The sequence below is a fragment of the Opisthocomus hoazin genome, chromosome 8 (assembly GCF_030867145.1).
Source record: "Opisthocomus hoazin isolate bOpiHoa1 chromosome 8, bOpiHoa1.hap1, whole genome shotgun sequence".
NCBI classification, from domain to species: domain Eukaryota; kingdom Metazoa; phylum Chordata; class Aves; order Opisthocomiformes; family Opisthocomidae; genus Opisthocomus; species Opisthocomus hoazin.
The window spans coordinates 29,418,621-29,435,922 of record NC_134421.1 but is presented as its reverse complement, the minus strand read 5'-3'; the positions used below and the strand labels follow the sequence as shown (position 1 = coordinate 29,435,922).

The 17,302-nt window shown below is 43.0% G+C and overlaps 1 protein-coding gene across 4 annotated transcripts in view; it reads left to right on the top strand.

Annotated features, from left to right (window-relative positions):
• The window catches only part of SYT1 (synaptotagmin 1), a 359,923-nt gene that overhangs the window by 292,500 nt on the left and 50,121 nt on the right, over positions 1-17,302 (top strand). For all 4 annotated transcript variants that reach the window (XM_075429339.1, XM_075429340.1, XM_075429341.1 and 1 more), the window contains one exon: positions 14,525-14,642. In XM_075429339.1, coding sequence (XP_075285454.1) covers positions 14,525-14,642 — 118 coding nt within the window. The remainder of the gene's footprint in view (positions 1-14,524; positions 14,643-17,302) is intronic.

The following is a 17,302-nucleotide window of genomic DNA, read 5'->3' as shown; positions in this document are numbered from 1 at the left end:
AGATCTATTTTCCACAAAACTGTGTGACTTCACATTCATTATAGTTCATATCCTTTAAACCATCATTAATGCAAACTTTTATGAGTTCTTGCTTTGTTTCATCAGTGTTTGATAAAAGGCAAATGGCTGATAGATATCACCTTCATCCCATTTGGCCTTTTTTTTGAGTAAGATGGGCATAACATTAGCACTGTTCCCGTCTTCTGGAATTTCCCTTGTGGCTTAAGATTTATTAAAAATGAACATCATTGAGCCAGAGATCTCATGATAAGTGCAGTCTTCTTTCCTAGATTCTTATAGATAACTGCAGTGACCTCTTTCTTTTTACTGAAGAGATTAATGAAATTCAGTGTGTGGGACTGATTGCTATGATGACCTTTGATGAGCTGTCCTGTCTTCCAAAAGAATGTGTTAAGAGAGTTTTTCAAAGTGAAACAGCCAGGGAAAGTGGAGTAATGAAGGAGGTTTCTGCCATTATGTATTTATCAAAAAAATTTAATATCTTTCAGTAGTTTCAAAAAACTACATTTTTGAATCCTTAGTTTAAGAAGTGGATATGAGCCTGGTAAAGGGTAAGTCAGTAGATTTGAATACATAGTCTGGTTAGAAAGAACTTGTTCTCAAACTGAGCACAAATATTTAATGAGCTGAACTTAAAACTTATGATACAAGGTGGTGTAGACAGAGGCATGTATTAATTTGTTTATTTCAACTGGAACCAAAGACAAAAATACTGAAATTATCTGAGAGAGTATTTTACATATTTCTGACTTCCCTGAAACTAGGAATCAGTAGAAGAAGAGTGGCTCTAAGCTTTTCTGAGGGTTTTCAGCTTGCCTCTTTTCCAGCTGCATATCCTTTACCCCATCTCATATTTTTAGGCAGTTTGGATGCTCTGGAAAAATTTCCAGTACAAAAATTAGTAAAAGAGGACAGTGGAAGAAAACTTTCCAAATGAAGAACAACGATACAGAAACGGATTTCAAATGCTGCCTGTGCTTGTAGCAGAGAAGCAGTGGGTGGAAATAAAAGATAGCACTGACTTGGGTGAAATAATACGTGAAGCAAAAAGCCTTCTTCATCTTGATAAATTACAGGTAGATAACTGTCTTGTCATAAGACTTCACCCATAAGCTGTTAACTCACATCAGTTGTCTGTGCTTTTCCCAGTACCAAATCCAGTTCCTTTTCAGCTTGCTGTGCAGTCCCCTGGTCTGCAGCCCCTTCCAGGTCATCACTGTGGCTGCAATGCAGTGAGGAGCCTGCCTGCCTGTATGGCTGAGATTTCTTCTTGTGAAAATGAAGGCACAAGCTGTTTTTTGCACAGAACTGTGTTGCATACTGCCCTGGAAGCTGGGGAGCATGGTAAGAAGGCTTCTGTAAATTTAATGGAAAGCAATGCCTTAAAGAGGGTAGATACTCAGATTCTTGTCCTGTTCAGGGAAATCCCTGAGCACGTGCCAGATCCTCATGAGTTCCATTTCACAGAATCACAGAATCACAGAATGTTAAGGGGTTGGAAGGGACCTCTGTGGGTCATCTAATCCAACCCTCCTGCCGAAGCAGGGTCACCTACAGCAAGCTGCACAGGACCTTGTCCAGGCGGGTCTTGAATATCTCCAGAGAAGGAGACTCCACAACCTCCCTGGGCAGCCTGTTCCAGTGCTCCGTCACTCTCAGAGGGAAGAAGTTCTTCCTCATGTTCAGACGGAACTTCCAGTGCTTCAGTTTGTGCCCATTGCCCCTTGTCCTGTCACTGGGCACTACTGAAAAGAGCTTGGCCCCGTCCTCCTGACACCCACCCTTAAGATATTTATAAGCATTTATTAGATCCCCTCGCAGCCTTCTCTTCTTCAGGCTGAACAAGCCCAGCTCCCTCAGCCTCTCCTCACAGGGGAGATGTTCCAGTCCCCTCATCATCCTTGTAGCCCTCCGCTGGACTCTCTCCAGTAGCTCCTCATCTTTCTTGAACTGGGGAGCCCAGAACTGGACACAGTACTCCAGATGAGGCCTCACCAGGGCAGTGTAGAGGGGAAGGAGAACCTCCCTCGTCCTGCTGGCCACACTCTTCTTGATGCACCCCAGGATCCCATTGGCCTTCTTGGCAGCCAGGGCACGCTGCTGGCTCATGGTTAACCTGTCGTCCACCAGGACACCCAGGTCCCTCTCCACAGAGCTGCTCTCCAGCAGGTCCACCCCAAGCCTGTACTGATGCATGGGGTTGTTCCTCCCCAGGTGCAGGACCCTGCATTTGCCTTTGTTGAACCTCATCAGGTTCCTCTCTGCCCAGCTTTCCAGCCTATCCAGGTCACGCTGAATGGCAGCACAGCCTTCCGGTGCGTCTACCACATCTCCCAGTTTGGAGTCATCAGCAAACTTGCTGAGGGTACATTCTAACCCTTCATCCAGGTCGTTGATGAAGAAGTTAAACAAGACTGGTCCCAGTACTGACCCCTGGGGGACACCACTAGTTACCGGCCTCCAACTAGACTCAGCGCCGCTCATGACAACCCTCTGAGTTCTGCCATTCAGACAGTTCTCAATCCACTTCACCGACCACTCATCCAGCCCACACTTCCTGAGCTTCCCTAGGAGGATATTACGGGAGACTGTGTCGAAAGCCTTGCTGAAGTCAAGGTAGACAACATCCACGGCTCTCCCTTCGTCTACCCAGCCAGTCATGTCATCGTAGAAAGCTATTAGATTGGTCAGGCATGATTTCCCCTTGGTGAATCCATGCTGACTACTCCTGATAACCTTCTTTTCTTCCACTTGCTTGATGATGGCCTCCAGGATAAGCTGCTCCATCACCTTTCCCGGGATGGAGGTGAGGCTGACTGGCCTGCAGTTCCCTGGGTCCTCCTTCTTGCCCTTTTTGAAGATTGGAGTGACATTTGCCTTTCTCCAGTCCTCGGGCACCTCTCCTGTCCTCCAGGACCTCTCAAAGATGATGGAGAGTGGCTCAGCAATGACATCCGTCAGCTCTCTCAGCACTCGTGGGTGCATTCCATCGGGGCCCATGGATTTGTGGACGTCCAGATCGCTTAAGCGATCCTTCACGCAGTCCTCCTCAACCAAGGTAAAGTCGTCCTCTTTGTAGGCTTCCTCTCTTACCTCCGGGGCCTGGGATTCCTGAGGGCCAGTCTTAGCACTGAAGACTGAAGCAAAGAAAGCATTCAGTAGCTCTCTAGGGGCCATTTGGCCCGCTACTAGCTAACCAGCAAGTTTCTAGTTTTAAAACAACCACATTACATACTGCCCCTTGCCTAATTGCCAATTTAGGAGATTTTGGCGGATGCTGCTGTATTGTGTGCGGTTTGTGACTGGGGTCAGGGAAGGGAGCTGGAGGTAGTGCTGGGGGATATTATGGAGGAACATGAAAGCTGAACTGGTGTTACAGCAAGCTAGAGATGAGAGAAAGGAGGACATATATCTGCAGGAGTTGAGTGAACCAGGCTGTGTTAGTGTCACTGCAAAACGAACCATTTATTTATAATGTGGCTGGAACTGGTACAAGGTACAAAGTCTTTTTGTCTTGGTAGTTTTTTACAGAGGAAAGGGAAGAAGAAGCATAGAATCATAGGTTGGAAAAGACCTCTAAGATCATCAAGTCCAACCATCAACCCAACACCACCATGCCTACTAAACCATATCCCGAAGTGCCACATCTACACGTTTTTTAAACACCTCCAGTGATGGTGACTCAACCACTGCTCTGGGCAGCCTGTTCCAATGTCTGACCACTCTTTCAGTAAAGAAATTTTTCCTAATATCCAATCTAAACTTCCCCTGATGCAACTTGAGGCCATTGCCTCTTGTCCTATTTCTAGTTACTTGGGAGAAGAGACCAACACCTGCCTCACTACGAACTCCTTTCAGGTAGTTGTACAGAGCAATAAGGTCTCCCCTCAGCCTCCTCTTCTCCAGACTAAACAGCCCCAGCTCCCTCAGTCACTCCTCTTAAGACTTGTTCTCTAGACCCCTCACCAGCCTCACTGTCCTTCTCCGAACATGCTCCAGCAACTAAATGTCTTTTTTATAGTGAAGTGCTCAAAACTGAACACAGGACTCCAGGTGTGGCCTCACCAATGCTGAGTAGAGGGGCACAATCACCTCCCTGCTCCTGCTGGCCACACTGTTCCTGATACAAGCCAGGATGCCCTTGGCCTTCTTGGCCACCTGGGCACACTGCTGGCTCAAGTTCAGCCAGCTGTCGACCAACACCTCCAGGCAGCTTTCCAGCCACTCCTCCCCAAGCCTGTAGCATTGCATGGGGTTGTTGTGACCAAAGAGCAGGACCTGGCATTTGGCCTTGTTGAACCTCATACAGTTGGCCTTGGCCAATTGATCCAGCCTGTCCAGATCCCTCTGCAGAGCCTTCCTGCCCTTGAGCAGATCGACACTCCCACCCAGCTTGGTGTCATCTGCAAATTTACTGAGGGAGCGCTCAATCCCCTCATCCAGATCATTGATAAAGATGTTAAACCAGACCAGACCTAAAACAAAGCCCTGGGGAACACCACTCGTGACTGGCCGCCAGCTGGATTTAACTCCATTCACCACCACTCTCTGCACTTGGCCATTCAGCCAGTTCTTTATCCAGCGAAGAGTACACCCATCCAAACCATGGGCAGCTAGTTTCTCCAGGAGGATGCTGTGGGGAACAGTGTCAAAGGCCTTACTAAAGTCCAGGTAGATGACATCCGTAGCCTTTCCTTCATCCACTAGGTGGGTCACTTGGTCATAGAAGGAGATCAGGTTGGTCAAGCAGGACCTGCCTTTCATGAACCCATGCTGGCTAGGCCTGATCCCCTGGTTGTCCTTCACATGCCCAGTGAGCGCATTCAGGATGAATTGCTCCATAATCTTGCCCAGCACCGAGGTGAGGCTGACAAGCCTGTAGTTCCTGGGATCCTCCTTCCGGCCCTTCTTGTAGATGGGTGTTACACTGGCAATCCTCCAGTCATCTGGGACCTCCCCTGTTAGCCAGGGCTGCTGATCAGTGATGGAGAGTGGCTTGGCCAGCTCCTCCACCAGTTCCCTCAGCACTCGTGGGTGGATCCCATCCAGCCCTATAGACTTGTAAGTGTCCAGGTGGCATAGCAGGTCATTAACTGCTTCCTCCTGGATTATGGGAGGTTTATTCTGCTCTCCTTCCCTATCTTTCAGCACTGGGGGCTGACTATCCTGGGAATAATCAGTCTGACTATTAAAGACTGAGGCGAAGAAGGCATTAAGTACCTCAGCCTTTTCCTCATCCTTGTTGGCAATATTCCCCCCCGCATCCAATAAGGGATGGAGACTCTCCTTGGCCCTGTTTTTGTTGTTGATGTATTTGTAAAAACATGTTTTTGTTGTCCCTTACAAAAGTGGCCAGCCTGAGTTCTAGCTGGGCTTTTGCCTTTCAAATTTCCTCTCTGCACGACCTAACAAGACCCCTGTACTCCTCTTGAGTCACCTGCCCTTTCTTCCATAGGTGGTAGACCCTCCTTTTTTTCCTGAGTCCCAGAAGGAGCTCCCTGTTCAGCCAGGCCGGTTGTCTTCCCTGCCAGTTTGTGTTGCAGCACATGTGGACAGCCTGCTCCTGTGCCTTTAAGACTTCCTCCTTGAAGAATGTCCAGCCTGCCTGGACTCCTTTGCCCCTCAGGACTCTCTCCCAGGGGACCCTCTCAACCAGCATCCTGAACAGGCCAAAGTCTGCCCTCTGAAAGTCCATGGTGGTGACTTTGCTGGACCCCTCTTCACCATGAACGGAGAATGGTCGCTAAGCCCAAGATGGCCTCCGACCACCACACCTCCCACCAGTCCTTCTCTGTTAGTAAACAGCAGGTCTAGCAAGGCACCTCCCCTGGCAGGCTCACTTACCAGCTGCGTCAGGAAGTTATCTTCCACACACTCCAGGAACCTCCTAGACTGTCTCCTCTCTGCTGTGTTGTATTTCCAGCAGATGTCCGGTAAGTTACAGTCCCGCATGAGAAAAAGGGCTAGCGATTGTGAGACTTCTGCCAGCCTCTTGTAGAAAACTTCATCTGCCTCTTCATCCTGGTTGGATGGTCTATAACAGACTCCCAGCAGGATGTCTGGCTTTCCCCCTCATCTTCACCCAGAAGCATTCAACCTTGTCATCACAATCATCGAGCTCTATACAATCGAAGCAGTCCCTAACATACAGAGCCACCCCACCGCCTCTCTTTCCTCGCCTATCCCTTCTGAAGAGCTTATAGCCATCCATAGCACTCCAGTCATGAGAGTCATCCCACCATGTTTCTGTGATGGCAACCAAGTCATAGCGGTCCTGCTGTACAATGGCTTCCAGCTCCTCCTGTTTGTTGCCCATGCTGCATGCATTGGTGTAGATGCACTTGAACTGAGCTATCGATCTCTCCCTCAAACCTGGCATGCCACGCCTGTGTTCAGCTCTAGCTGGTTATGAAGGCAATCCACAAATTCCATTGAATTTCTCTTTGTGGTTCTTGCAGATCAGTTAGGAATATACTGTATAGCTTCAGTAATGGAGCCCTTGAATTCACCTGATAGCCTTTCCCTGGGGCTGTTAATTTCAGCAGAACTTATCAGCAGCTGTAGAGGATTACTCACTCCATCATGCCAATCACTCCCACCTACTGGTTTGTTTAATCTGTTTATTCGATCCTTCATTAACCGATAATATATAGCCATCATAGCAAGGACTCTGTTCATGCCAGTTTTTAATACAGTGCCACATACAGTGGTACATCTTGTAAGTAAGAAATCTCTAATTGATTTTATTCTTAATTAGAGTTCTCTGCTGGTCCTGTATATTTTTGAATATATTCTGTAGTTTCAATCCCATAGTCTAAAGCTTTGGAGTCAATTGCTTTTAGAAACTAAGACACACTTGGTAGTAGAAGCCACATTAACTAAGCGTTAAGGTGCCCATGCTTACTAGAAGAGATACTTTCAAATCAAGTGAGTTTACTGTACTGTGGCTTCCTGTACCCTGTCACAGGAGGACAAGGACTTTCTGTAAAGTAACTGCAATAATATTCTAATAATCGTGGAAAGTTTTTCTGATTTAACTTCTCACGGTGTCTGATAAGCCAAAAAAAAAAATCTTTCAAATGTATTACATTCACTTTCAATGTTATACTTAGACTACTCACTAGAAGACTAGCCTTGTGACATGCTGTAGTTAATAAGTTTTCCATGCTGTCAAAAGTAATAATATTAATGTGCCATTCAGTTAAATTAATTTTGTTTTGTGCACTGGCCTGCATAAATGTGAGTGACATTTAGAAATACGATCAGGCAGGGAGCTGAGGAGAAGCCAAGTGGCAAACCAGAGTGAGATGCAATCATTAAAGCAGAGAAGCCGGCTGCCAGCATTTGTGGGTAGGCAAAGAGCGGCAGAAGACCAGGCTGTGATGTTTAGGCATATGTGTTTCTTTTAATTTATTTCTCCCTTTCTCATTTATGTAAGAAATTCATTTTCTTCTTGTTTAGTTAAGAACTCAGTATGTTTGGTAGCATGGTCTCTTGTTTGGAAATCAAAGAGTGCATTTCTACTAGTGTTGGATTTCAAGTGCCTTCAGCCACAGCTGAAGTTCCTCATTTTGCAAGAGGCAGCTGATTGTAATGCTTTTAAACTGATGACCATGAAGTGTCATTTTCTACTAATAATAACAGTGTTTTCTCTTTCCATTTCCTCTGCTTTTTAGAAAGCAGTAATAGAAGTGCTTTCTCTAAACAGTTGAAAATGTAATGAAGAGGTCTAAAAGGAGGAAGCTGACAAAACCTGACTTGTTAATTTTTTAATAATATTGGCTGATTCAAATCATTGCCCAACTTGCTTTCAAGTCTGATTTGCCGTTGTGTTGGAGAATATTATATACTTAGGGCAGTTAAAAGAAATGCAATCTACTACCTTCCTCTATATATATATATTGCAATAAGAAGACAGAGATTTGTAAAGAATTTCTGTGTCAAGTAGAGCTGTTCAGAGGTGGGGAAAAAAAAGAAAAAAAAAAAAAAGTAGGTTTTATTTCCACAGGAAGGTCCTGCCAGGTCTGTTCAGTTTAAGCAAAGGTAAAAAGTAGTGCTGGCAAGCAGAAGTTGTATCACAAAGGGGTCAGAGTAGGACTGGAGTAGGGAAATCAATCAAAAGGAATATGCAATTAAACCATTTCTTTTGGCTCTTCCTCACTCCTGCTTTATACCATGACTGTATCCCTACAGATACCACCTCCTGATAACTTTAATAAATTCACTTCATTTGAAAATTGTTCCCTGTCTGCCCTAAAACTTCTCCCTTTCAAAACTTACTTCATGGACCTTTGCTTCTATTTTTGTTTTCTGTTCACCTAGCATCAGTCTCCTTTCCATCTCGTCTTTAGCCTATTGTCACTTCTAGTCCCTTTTTTACAGAATCCAAAATTAGCCTTCTGGATCTTTGCCTCAGGAACCCTCTGTTTCTTCCAAGATCTCCTGCTGTAACCTATTTCACTTTGCTTTGCTTCTCAATTTACTTGTTATGTGGCTTGCAACTGAACACTTTACATTAACAGGACCATCCTTTTATGGCCAAGTTTGCACATTTGCAGAGGGCATAACCTATGAAGGCACTTCTGAAATAATTTTAGTAAAAGCAAACACGAGAGACTTCTGATCACAGACACAATGTGCTTCCATTTTGGAAGACAAGTGGGTTACTCCTGAAAATAAAGACTGATCGTTGAATAAAGAAATGCGCAGTAGGGCAGTTTTCTGTTCATAGTTTATTGTTTTAAAATAGTTTCTTCAAAAGCACAGTAGGTACAGTCATAAAGAAGGTTCTTCCTTATCTCCAGAGGCATTTAGCACCTATTCACTGCTAGCTGTATAACAATGTGGCTGCTCTGTTCACAAGCATGAAATCCTTTTAGACAGCAAAGGAATTATTCTGCTTGTCAGATTAATGGTTTAGTTGTTAAAGTCCTTAAGTTTATATTGACTGGGTTTATAGTTAACATTTTGCAGGTCTGAAATAGCCACTTCTGTAATCAGACATTTGATTGAAAAGGCCAGGGGAGAACTCTGCCTCTCCTGTTCGCTCTCAGTATTTTATCCCAAAAGTAGTTCACAGACTTTGGGGTACAGTGGTACTTGGTGCTCATACATATTCATGTGATAGTCTCCAAAAGTGCTATAATAATGGGCTGACACATTAGCTCCAGCTTTTCTTTCTCTTTCTGGTTCTCCTTTATCTTTCCCTGCTGTACCATCTAATTCTAGCCTATTTATGCAAACTGAGTATTAAGAGCTTCTTGCTCACTTCCCACTCTTTTGCCTAATTGTGGCAGAATCGTCTGCATATTGTGGGGTCATCTGGTCCCTGATTTGCAAGCATACGAGAAAAAGATTTTCTTTCCTGATTGTACCTGTTGCAGGTTTGAAATTTTCTGCTTTGTTCTTTAACCGTGTGTTTATTAAAAATTCAATGCCTTTGAAACCAGTAATGTTAAGGATAGCTGCTGTGGCAATACAGTTTCAAGCTTAAAGAAAAAGGGGGAGCCCAACAAACCAGTATTTCCTTTTCCCAGAATGATCCCTGTTTGTCCTGCAGGGTGTAGAGGAGCAATATTTTCCCAGTTGTAGATCCCAGCTATGTGTTTGAGTTGCGAATTCTGTCCACTTGCTATGGTGGCTGAACTGAAGTTGTGGCCGGTTCATGTCATCCGGTTCTGCATCCATGTTATTCTGTTACTAGTATTATTGTGACAACTTTGTGTCTCAGTGTATTCATGGCTTACATGCCAATAGAGGGAATCTGTTGGATTGAGATCTCCATGTGTAGACAGAATACAGTAGGCTAAAAGGCCTGTGGATGTCAGAATTAGGATTAGGGATTCTGTCATTACAGTTTACCTGGGTTTCCTGGAATTGAAAGACTCTAATTTAGCTTGTAACCCACCTTTGCGCTGTCCCTGTTTTCTCCGCAGAGTTTTAAAACATTTTGGTTGGTGCAAAAACTATGCAGTGAACATTATGAGCTTCCATTGTAAATATTGATTGGTGGAAGATTGTGTTTTGGATCTTTGCCCATAAACCACGTTTTACTGCGTTTCTTGTTCAAATGTCCACAATCAAAACCAGGTATTGATTGGAAACCCACCTCACTTTGTATACCTTTCCTCTATTGACTGTTTTGGAGTCTTAGATCCAATTAGGATAAAGCATATGGTGCTGTGGCTGAGTATCTTGGTATTGTTTTACCAAGAGAGCTGCAAGCATCAACTTTCTCATAATATCTTCCACAAAAATGCAGAGAATGTTTCTATTAAGAAGATAGATATCACTGTTAGTTTTTCTGCAGTGTGAATGAGAGTAATCTGCATAAATAACATTTTTCTCTGTAGCTCATTAGGAGCATGTACTGTCAAGGCAAAAATGACTACTGACAAATACAAGAAGAAACATGAGACAGACAGGAGCCACTTAGAGTCGTCTCTAAAAAGTCCAGGTTCTCAACAGGACTTCAGATAGTCTTTTCTAAGCCAAAGAAGTGTTAGCAGCGCTGTCTATGTCATTTATGTTCTGCTCCATTGCATCCTCTTTAAATGTAATGAAGGTATGAAGTTGCTTAGATGGAGAGAGTCTTTTGATTGGTGTTAGGTATTATACATGAATAGGTTAATGTCTACGAACCTCCCAGTTGGAAGTTTCTAACACTAACTTACAGTTTCCATCAGAGATCAAAGTAATTTACTAACATAAATTATTTATACATAGGGCTGAAAGAAATTCATAATAAAAATAAGGCACCTCCATGAGATAATCACCATACCAGAAGCACTCATCTGTACCTCCTAGCCCTGCAGGGGTTTGTAATTATCTCCTGCAAACCACACCTCTATGATTGCTTTTTGTTGCTTCATTGCAGTGCTGCCACTTGCAGTATTTTGCCTGACAAATATTTTCGAAATAAAAAAAAAAAGCAACACAGCTTAGGAATAGAAAGCTTGTGGTAGTCAGGCAAAGAGAAAATGTTAAAGGTACAAGAAATATTGAAGAAATGCAGTTAATACATATTTTAACAACAACAAAAAAGTACTAAACATGATTCTGTAGGCATTTAAAGAGGTACCTATGCTTTTTCTTGAAGTTATTCACTGGAGTGAGCCTATCATCTGCTGCCATTTCCCATGGCTTGCTGGTGATCTATGGAAAACTGGCTGTTTACATGATGTTGGCTTCTTTTCCGTGCTTCCTGCAGCTACAATTACATTAAAAGAGGCTAAAAATGCATTAAATGCTCTCATAAAATTACTCTTCTGTGTAGACAATTGCAGTATTTGCATGGAAGCATAACATGATTACAGATGGAGAAAGGCTGGTGAGAGGTGATGGTCTCTGTGGCAATAACTGTGCGTGTGAAGTACCTCCTCCAGCCTCTGCTGGAGCACTCGCATCAGAAACAGCAGTCCTAACACCATTTTATGCTTCCTAAACACACTCTAGTCTCCACACAAGTACAAAAAAAAGAAAAACCACAAACAAAAAAAAGAATTAAAAAAACCCCAAACAAACAAAAACTTAAAAAAGAAAAAAATCCAAGCAAAGGAACAATCAGAAGGATAGTACTGATTTGAAAGTACCTTCCAAAACAGATGTTTAGATAGTCTGTCAGTGAGGTACATTTCTGAGGAATACAAGGGAATACAGGTTCCTGTGCTCCTACAACCAAAGCTCCGCATAGTGAATCTAGGGGTGCGGGCAGAGCCCTTGAATGTTGGGTGACACACAAGTACAGGGGTCTCTAAGATGGGGGACTAAACCCAGCTTTCAAATATACCCTGCTTCAGTCTTATTCAGAGCCCCATGAATCAACCAGGCTAATTTAAACCAAGTCTCCCATGTAATAGAACAGCAACCACAGAGAACACTGGGTGCCTGGGTGAGCTGTGATCATGATAAGACAAATCAATAAGCAATTGATTTCTTCCATTCTGAAAAAGCTGCAAGGGATAGATCAACTTCACCATCAGCCTAGCCAATATGGACTCCCAAAACCAAATGTCATGGGAACAGGAGCGTGCTTTGCTGTCACTGTGCCATTGCAGGCTCAGCTAGATCTGAGCATGAGCTATGCAGGTTGCACAGCTGAAATCCATATTGCCATGATCTGAATCTATGATGGGATTTATAACAGTGCATGCAGGCAGGGAGGAATAGTAAGTCCTTCCGTAGAAGTGCAGTCAATGCTGTGAAAGACATCTGAGGTTATTCTAGATATGAGTTAAAAATGTAAATTTTCTGATATTAGGATCTCTTCTTTTGAGCAAGGTAATAACATCATTATAGCCCTCTTGGGTCAGAGAGAGGTCTTTAAGATACTGCTCCCCAACCAGCCCCTTTCCAACCTGAAGAGTCTTAATCTACTTAGCTGTTCTTTCTGCAGAAGCTGTGTCATGTCTTTGATAATTCCTGCTGTTTTTCTTGGGATCTTTCCCAATTCTATCATATCCATTTTGAGGTGGGGAGGACACCATAACTGCACTAGTTTTCAAGATACTGGCACATGTGCATTCTGTCAGAGGTTTTATACGCGATACACACGTTCAACATCATGAGCTATTTTGTTGTGTTCTCTCTGAGCGTTCCATAATTATACATGACTGTGTTCTCTGTGTTTTCTGACCACTGGTGATAACTGAGTTGATGTTTTGCACATAACTGTCTGTTACAGTCCCTGGATCTCATTCCCAACTTGTAATAATCAATTCAGTCTGTCACTTTATAGGTGTTGCATTATTATTGCAGTTTCTAAGTTTTTTAAATTAAAACGAGCAGTAACTACGTGATTCCGTTCTTAATATATACCACTCCAGTCTTTTGTTGGGAACAACAAAGAATCCCATGTCTCCAAGGAAATCTTCTGTGACAAGCCCACGTACCTTGCGATAAGGGAGGAAGATGTTAACTGATATATAGCCAAGTATCTGGCATGCATCCTTAAGATGGATATACTGCAGATGCTTATCCAAACTTGGATAAAAAGTGTTTGTGTAAGAGCTATTAAGAGATGAACTGCTACTGATACTGAAAATTTGGCTTAGTGGGTAAAGTTCAATTTCCCTAAATTACTTGGAAGCTTGAGCTCCCAGTTGAAAAGGAACATTTTGGTTCCTTTCACATGGATGGTGAAGTCCTTAGGACATGGGCTGTCTTTTGTCTAGGCAATACTCACTGCATCCATGAATATGTGAGCCAGTTGCTCTCAGTAGTGTTCCCGCAGCTTTTTAGGTAAGGTTCTGACTTTGCCTCTTTCCCCTGGGCTCTTTAAGCCTGGCAAATTTCCATGTTCTTTTTGCATTTGTGGTACAGGGAAAAGGTGCGTAATTCCTGCAAAAAATTGCCTAGTGTCTTAACAAAAAGCTTGGATACACTCCCAAAACTTTTAAACAACCAACCTTCCAATTTGTTCTAACAAAACACTGGAACCAAAGAAATACATCTTCATAGAAATGGACTTTATTGCCAGAGTAAATTGTGGAAACAGACAAATGCCGTAAGAACAACTGTCCCTGAACAAGAAACATTGCTGTCTGAAATGCTTTATTGGACTGTTCAGTGTGACTTGGTTCTTCTTGTCTCAAAAGCAACCTTGTTACCCCCCTAGATATACCATGGTGCCTGAAGGTAAGGAGGAAAGGATCTTGGATCATCCTAGTGATCATTTCTAAGCTGTATTCTCCTCTTTTTCTATCTCTCTCATATCTGCGACTTCAGATCTATTATTCCCCCTTTTAAAACAAAGTTCCTGTAATTCTGAACGTAATTCAGCCTTTCCTGCTTTGCCAGGATTGTTAGGAAGGTACTGCTCAATGAATTGCAAAAGGTTGTGTTTGGTGGGATCCCAGATGATGGGCTGCAAGGCTGAAGGCAAAACCAAATCCTTCCAACCGCTCCTGATGTGAGAAGGGATGCACTGTGTGCTTTCCTGGTCTATATCTGCCTTTTTTTTTTTCCTGCCTGTCACATAAGAGACAAGTCTTTTTTTTATGCTGAATGTTTTGTGCTTTGTGGGCTTTATACTTGTTGCTTTTGTGGCAAAGTGTGGCGAGAAAGACCCATGTTACTGTTTCATGGAAAACAGCCTAGTAGCTGTGTATGCGTGTGTTGTAATTGATTTCCACTGAAACACAACCTGAAAAAAAACCCCAGTCACAACTTGGTTTAAAGGGCAAACAGCATTTGTGGGACCGTGATTGTCAGGGGTGAAATGCTGAGCAGTGTAACTTACTGTGCAGCCAGCACACATCATTTGGCTCCGTACAGGATAGTTGCTGTGGACTCCAGTCGCTGCAATGGACTTGAGGTTATCAAGGATTTAAGCTGGGCAACTTGTGGCAGATATCTCATATTGCTTGTTTGAATGTTTTGTTTAACAGTAGAAGTTTGAGATAGATATAATCCTGTTGATTTTCTGTGGGGCTTTCGAAATTGCATTTTTAAAAGGTACAAAAAATGATTAAAATGTAACACTCTGTCTTGTTTGCTTTCACAGCAAGAAAAACTGGGTGATATCTGCTTCTCCCTCCGTTATGTGCCTACTGCTGGCAAACTGACTGTCGTCATTCTCGAGGCAAAGAACCTGAAGAAGATGGATGTCGGTGGATTATCAGGTACGTGCATGAAAATGTGCTTGTAGCTTTTGCAGGCTTGTAAAGGCAGAAAATCAACTCATTTTCTGTTGGAGATCTCTTGGTTGAGAAGGTAAGGGCTCTTGTTCACTGCCTGAAAAGCGCAGTTTGTGTTTTCTGAAAGTTAGGGCATGACTCATGACATATTGGAACTCATTCTAGCTTAAAAAAAAGAATTTCATTATACATTTCATTCTACTCCAAGACAAGGTCTGAAGAGTTAACAGTGAGATGACAGTGCAAGCTCTCTGTACTTTCCTTGTCTTCTGTTGCCTGGAGATAAGTACTGAGTATTGAGGCAAGAGAAAAAAATCTGACCACAGTTCCTATTATCTGTTTAATCCCACAAAACGTGAGCATTTCCCGGTAATGTTACTGATAATACATAATAGAGGAACTCTCCACAGGTCACCACGCTGACTGCTGGTTGAGGTGCTAGGAGAATTGTTTCTACATTTGAAGGGTTCAGGTGTGATTGCTCCCATGCACAGAGCTGGGAGTGCTCTGCATTTGCACGTACACCAGCAATCAAAATGACAGTCTTGCACTCGTGGTAGTCAGTGAGGTTGGTATCTCCAACATGCTCAGTAGCTACAAATAGTCCTCGTGGTCTTTCCTTGTAGTAAGGCTGTACACACCGTGTGTGAGACGATGAGTGCCATCTCTAAGGGAGGCTGCAGTCAGCACATGTGGCATCAGGACTGTGTCTCTGTGGTGGGGCTGTGTCCCAGGGACCTGGTGGAGCTCCCTGTAGGCTTCTTTTCCTGTATGTGTGTGGAGTTTGGACACAAATTTCTGTCTAAATTGCGAATTAGCTGAGACCAAATGAAATAACAAGATGCTTTATAAGGAGGGGTCTTTCCAGGAGAATTTTATGTTGTGTACTTTCTGTTTAAAAGAGACAGTTTCTACCGACCGTTGAGAATGAGGATATTTCCAGCGCAGCTCTAGAACTGAAAACTTTTACAGCTGTAACTAACATTCAGATCATGTAATTGCCGATTTTGAATTAGCAAGCGACAGGAAAAAAGTGGTTTGCTTTTATTTTCTTATAGTCTTAGCACAAGGTAAGAGTTATATCCAAAATACACAGAGAGATGGGAACCTGCTAAAAGCAAGCCTGAAGGTTTTATTTACCACTGTTAACGAACAATAACAGGGAGGATCTTCACAAAGTGAGGGGAAACAAAGTCTCTTACCAGTGACCAGCTATCTTTTTTTTTATTTTACTTGCTTCTAAAGTCTTCCACTCCATAGCAACAGACGTAATGAAGTAAAAGACATCAAAATAGTGTTGTAATCATTACCTCAATGAAGTCTAGCTTTTTGTTGTCTGAAGTGGACACTGGTTTAGGATGCACCACTAATGATTTCCCTAACTCTCGTACTGAACCAATTGCAAATGAATGTTCTTAAGCACATTTACTTTCTAATTGTTTCCTAATGAAAGATTAGATTCTCATAATGAGGAAGCATGGGGTTTTTTGACTGAAGTGTAGCTCTAAGAGCCAGAGTGTCTATATTCTTTTCTAAGCTTTGCGAGAAATGTGATGGATAATGGGTACTCAGCTCATAAGACAAGAAAGAAAGGGGCAGGAGAAGCACTGCTGAAGACCTACGAACTTCAGATGGAAAATATAATGCATATGTGTTGGAAATAACTCCGAGGAAATGAATGGTCTTACTGACCTCTATGTGCTGAAGCACACAGAGGACATTTAAATATATTTCTTAGGGATGACAGGTTTTGTTCTCCTTTTTTAGGGCCGTGCCAAACTAGAAACATCATGTTCTCTCGGAGACAAACAAACCCAATGGGATACCAAGGTTGTAGCTGGAATTCAAAAGTCACTGGCAGTGATAAATGGCAGTTAGCAAGGTGTTCCTGAGGCAGTAATTACAGATGAAATAATGTTAGTTTAAAGTGGATCCAGTATCTTTCATTACGGAATTTATCTTTTGAATAAATTACACAGAAATAACTTTTGAAATCAAGCTGAGATTCTGTTGTCATTATTCACACTAAACAATACCTACTCTCAACGTATAGTACTGCTAAGTGGTAATGAAGGTGGCAGGATTTTATCTCGATTAGTGAATGCGTTCCCCATTAGTTTTCTTATTTTCTCCAGATACTAAAATGGCTTTTCAGTTTGCAAAACTGAAAGTTTTACATTGCAGTGGAGGTGGGAAAATGTTAACAATCAAATGTGATCTCAAACTGAATGTTACTTATATACTCAACAGCACTTACTGTCACCAAGGGAAAGCCATTAGCAAGAGGTGAAAATTATGTAGTTGTCACAGGGAAAAAAAGTCTGAGAAGCTTGTCAAAAATAGGCAAAAAATATCTGCTTTTGAGTTTAGAATTTGTCTTTTTGTTACTCCCTCCTGTTTTGGAGAAGATGCTGGAAAAGCAGAAGACAGACATTTGGAAAGGGCTCTGCTCTCTCTGGCATCCAGCCTTTACGGCTCTCTGTGGAGTTCATCTGCCTCGCAGAAAGGAGGAGCAAGGCCCTGGCTCCTGCCGCAGGTCGGCCATAGCACCGCCGAGCATTCACAGCATGGTGGCGGGCCACCTTGCGGTTGGTTCCCTTCTGGCTCCTCTGCACATCTGGAGTATTACTGCTGCTAGCAAATAT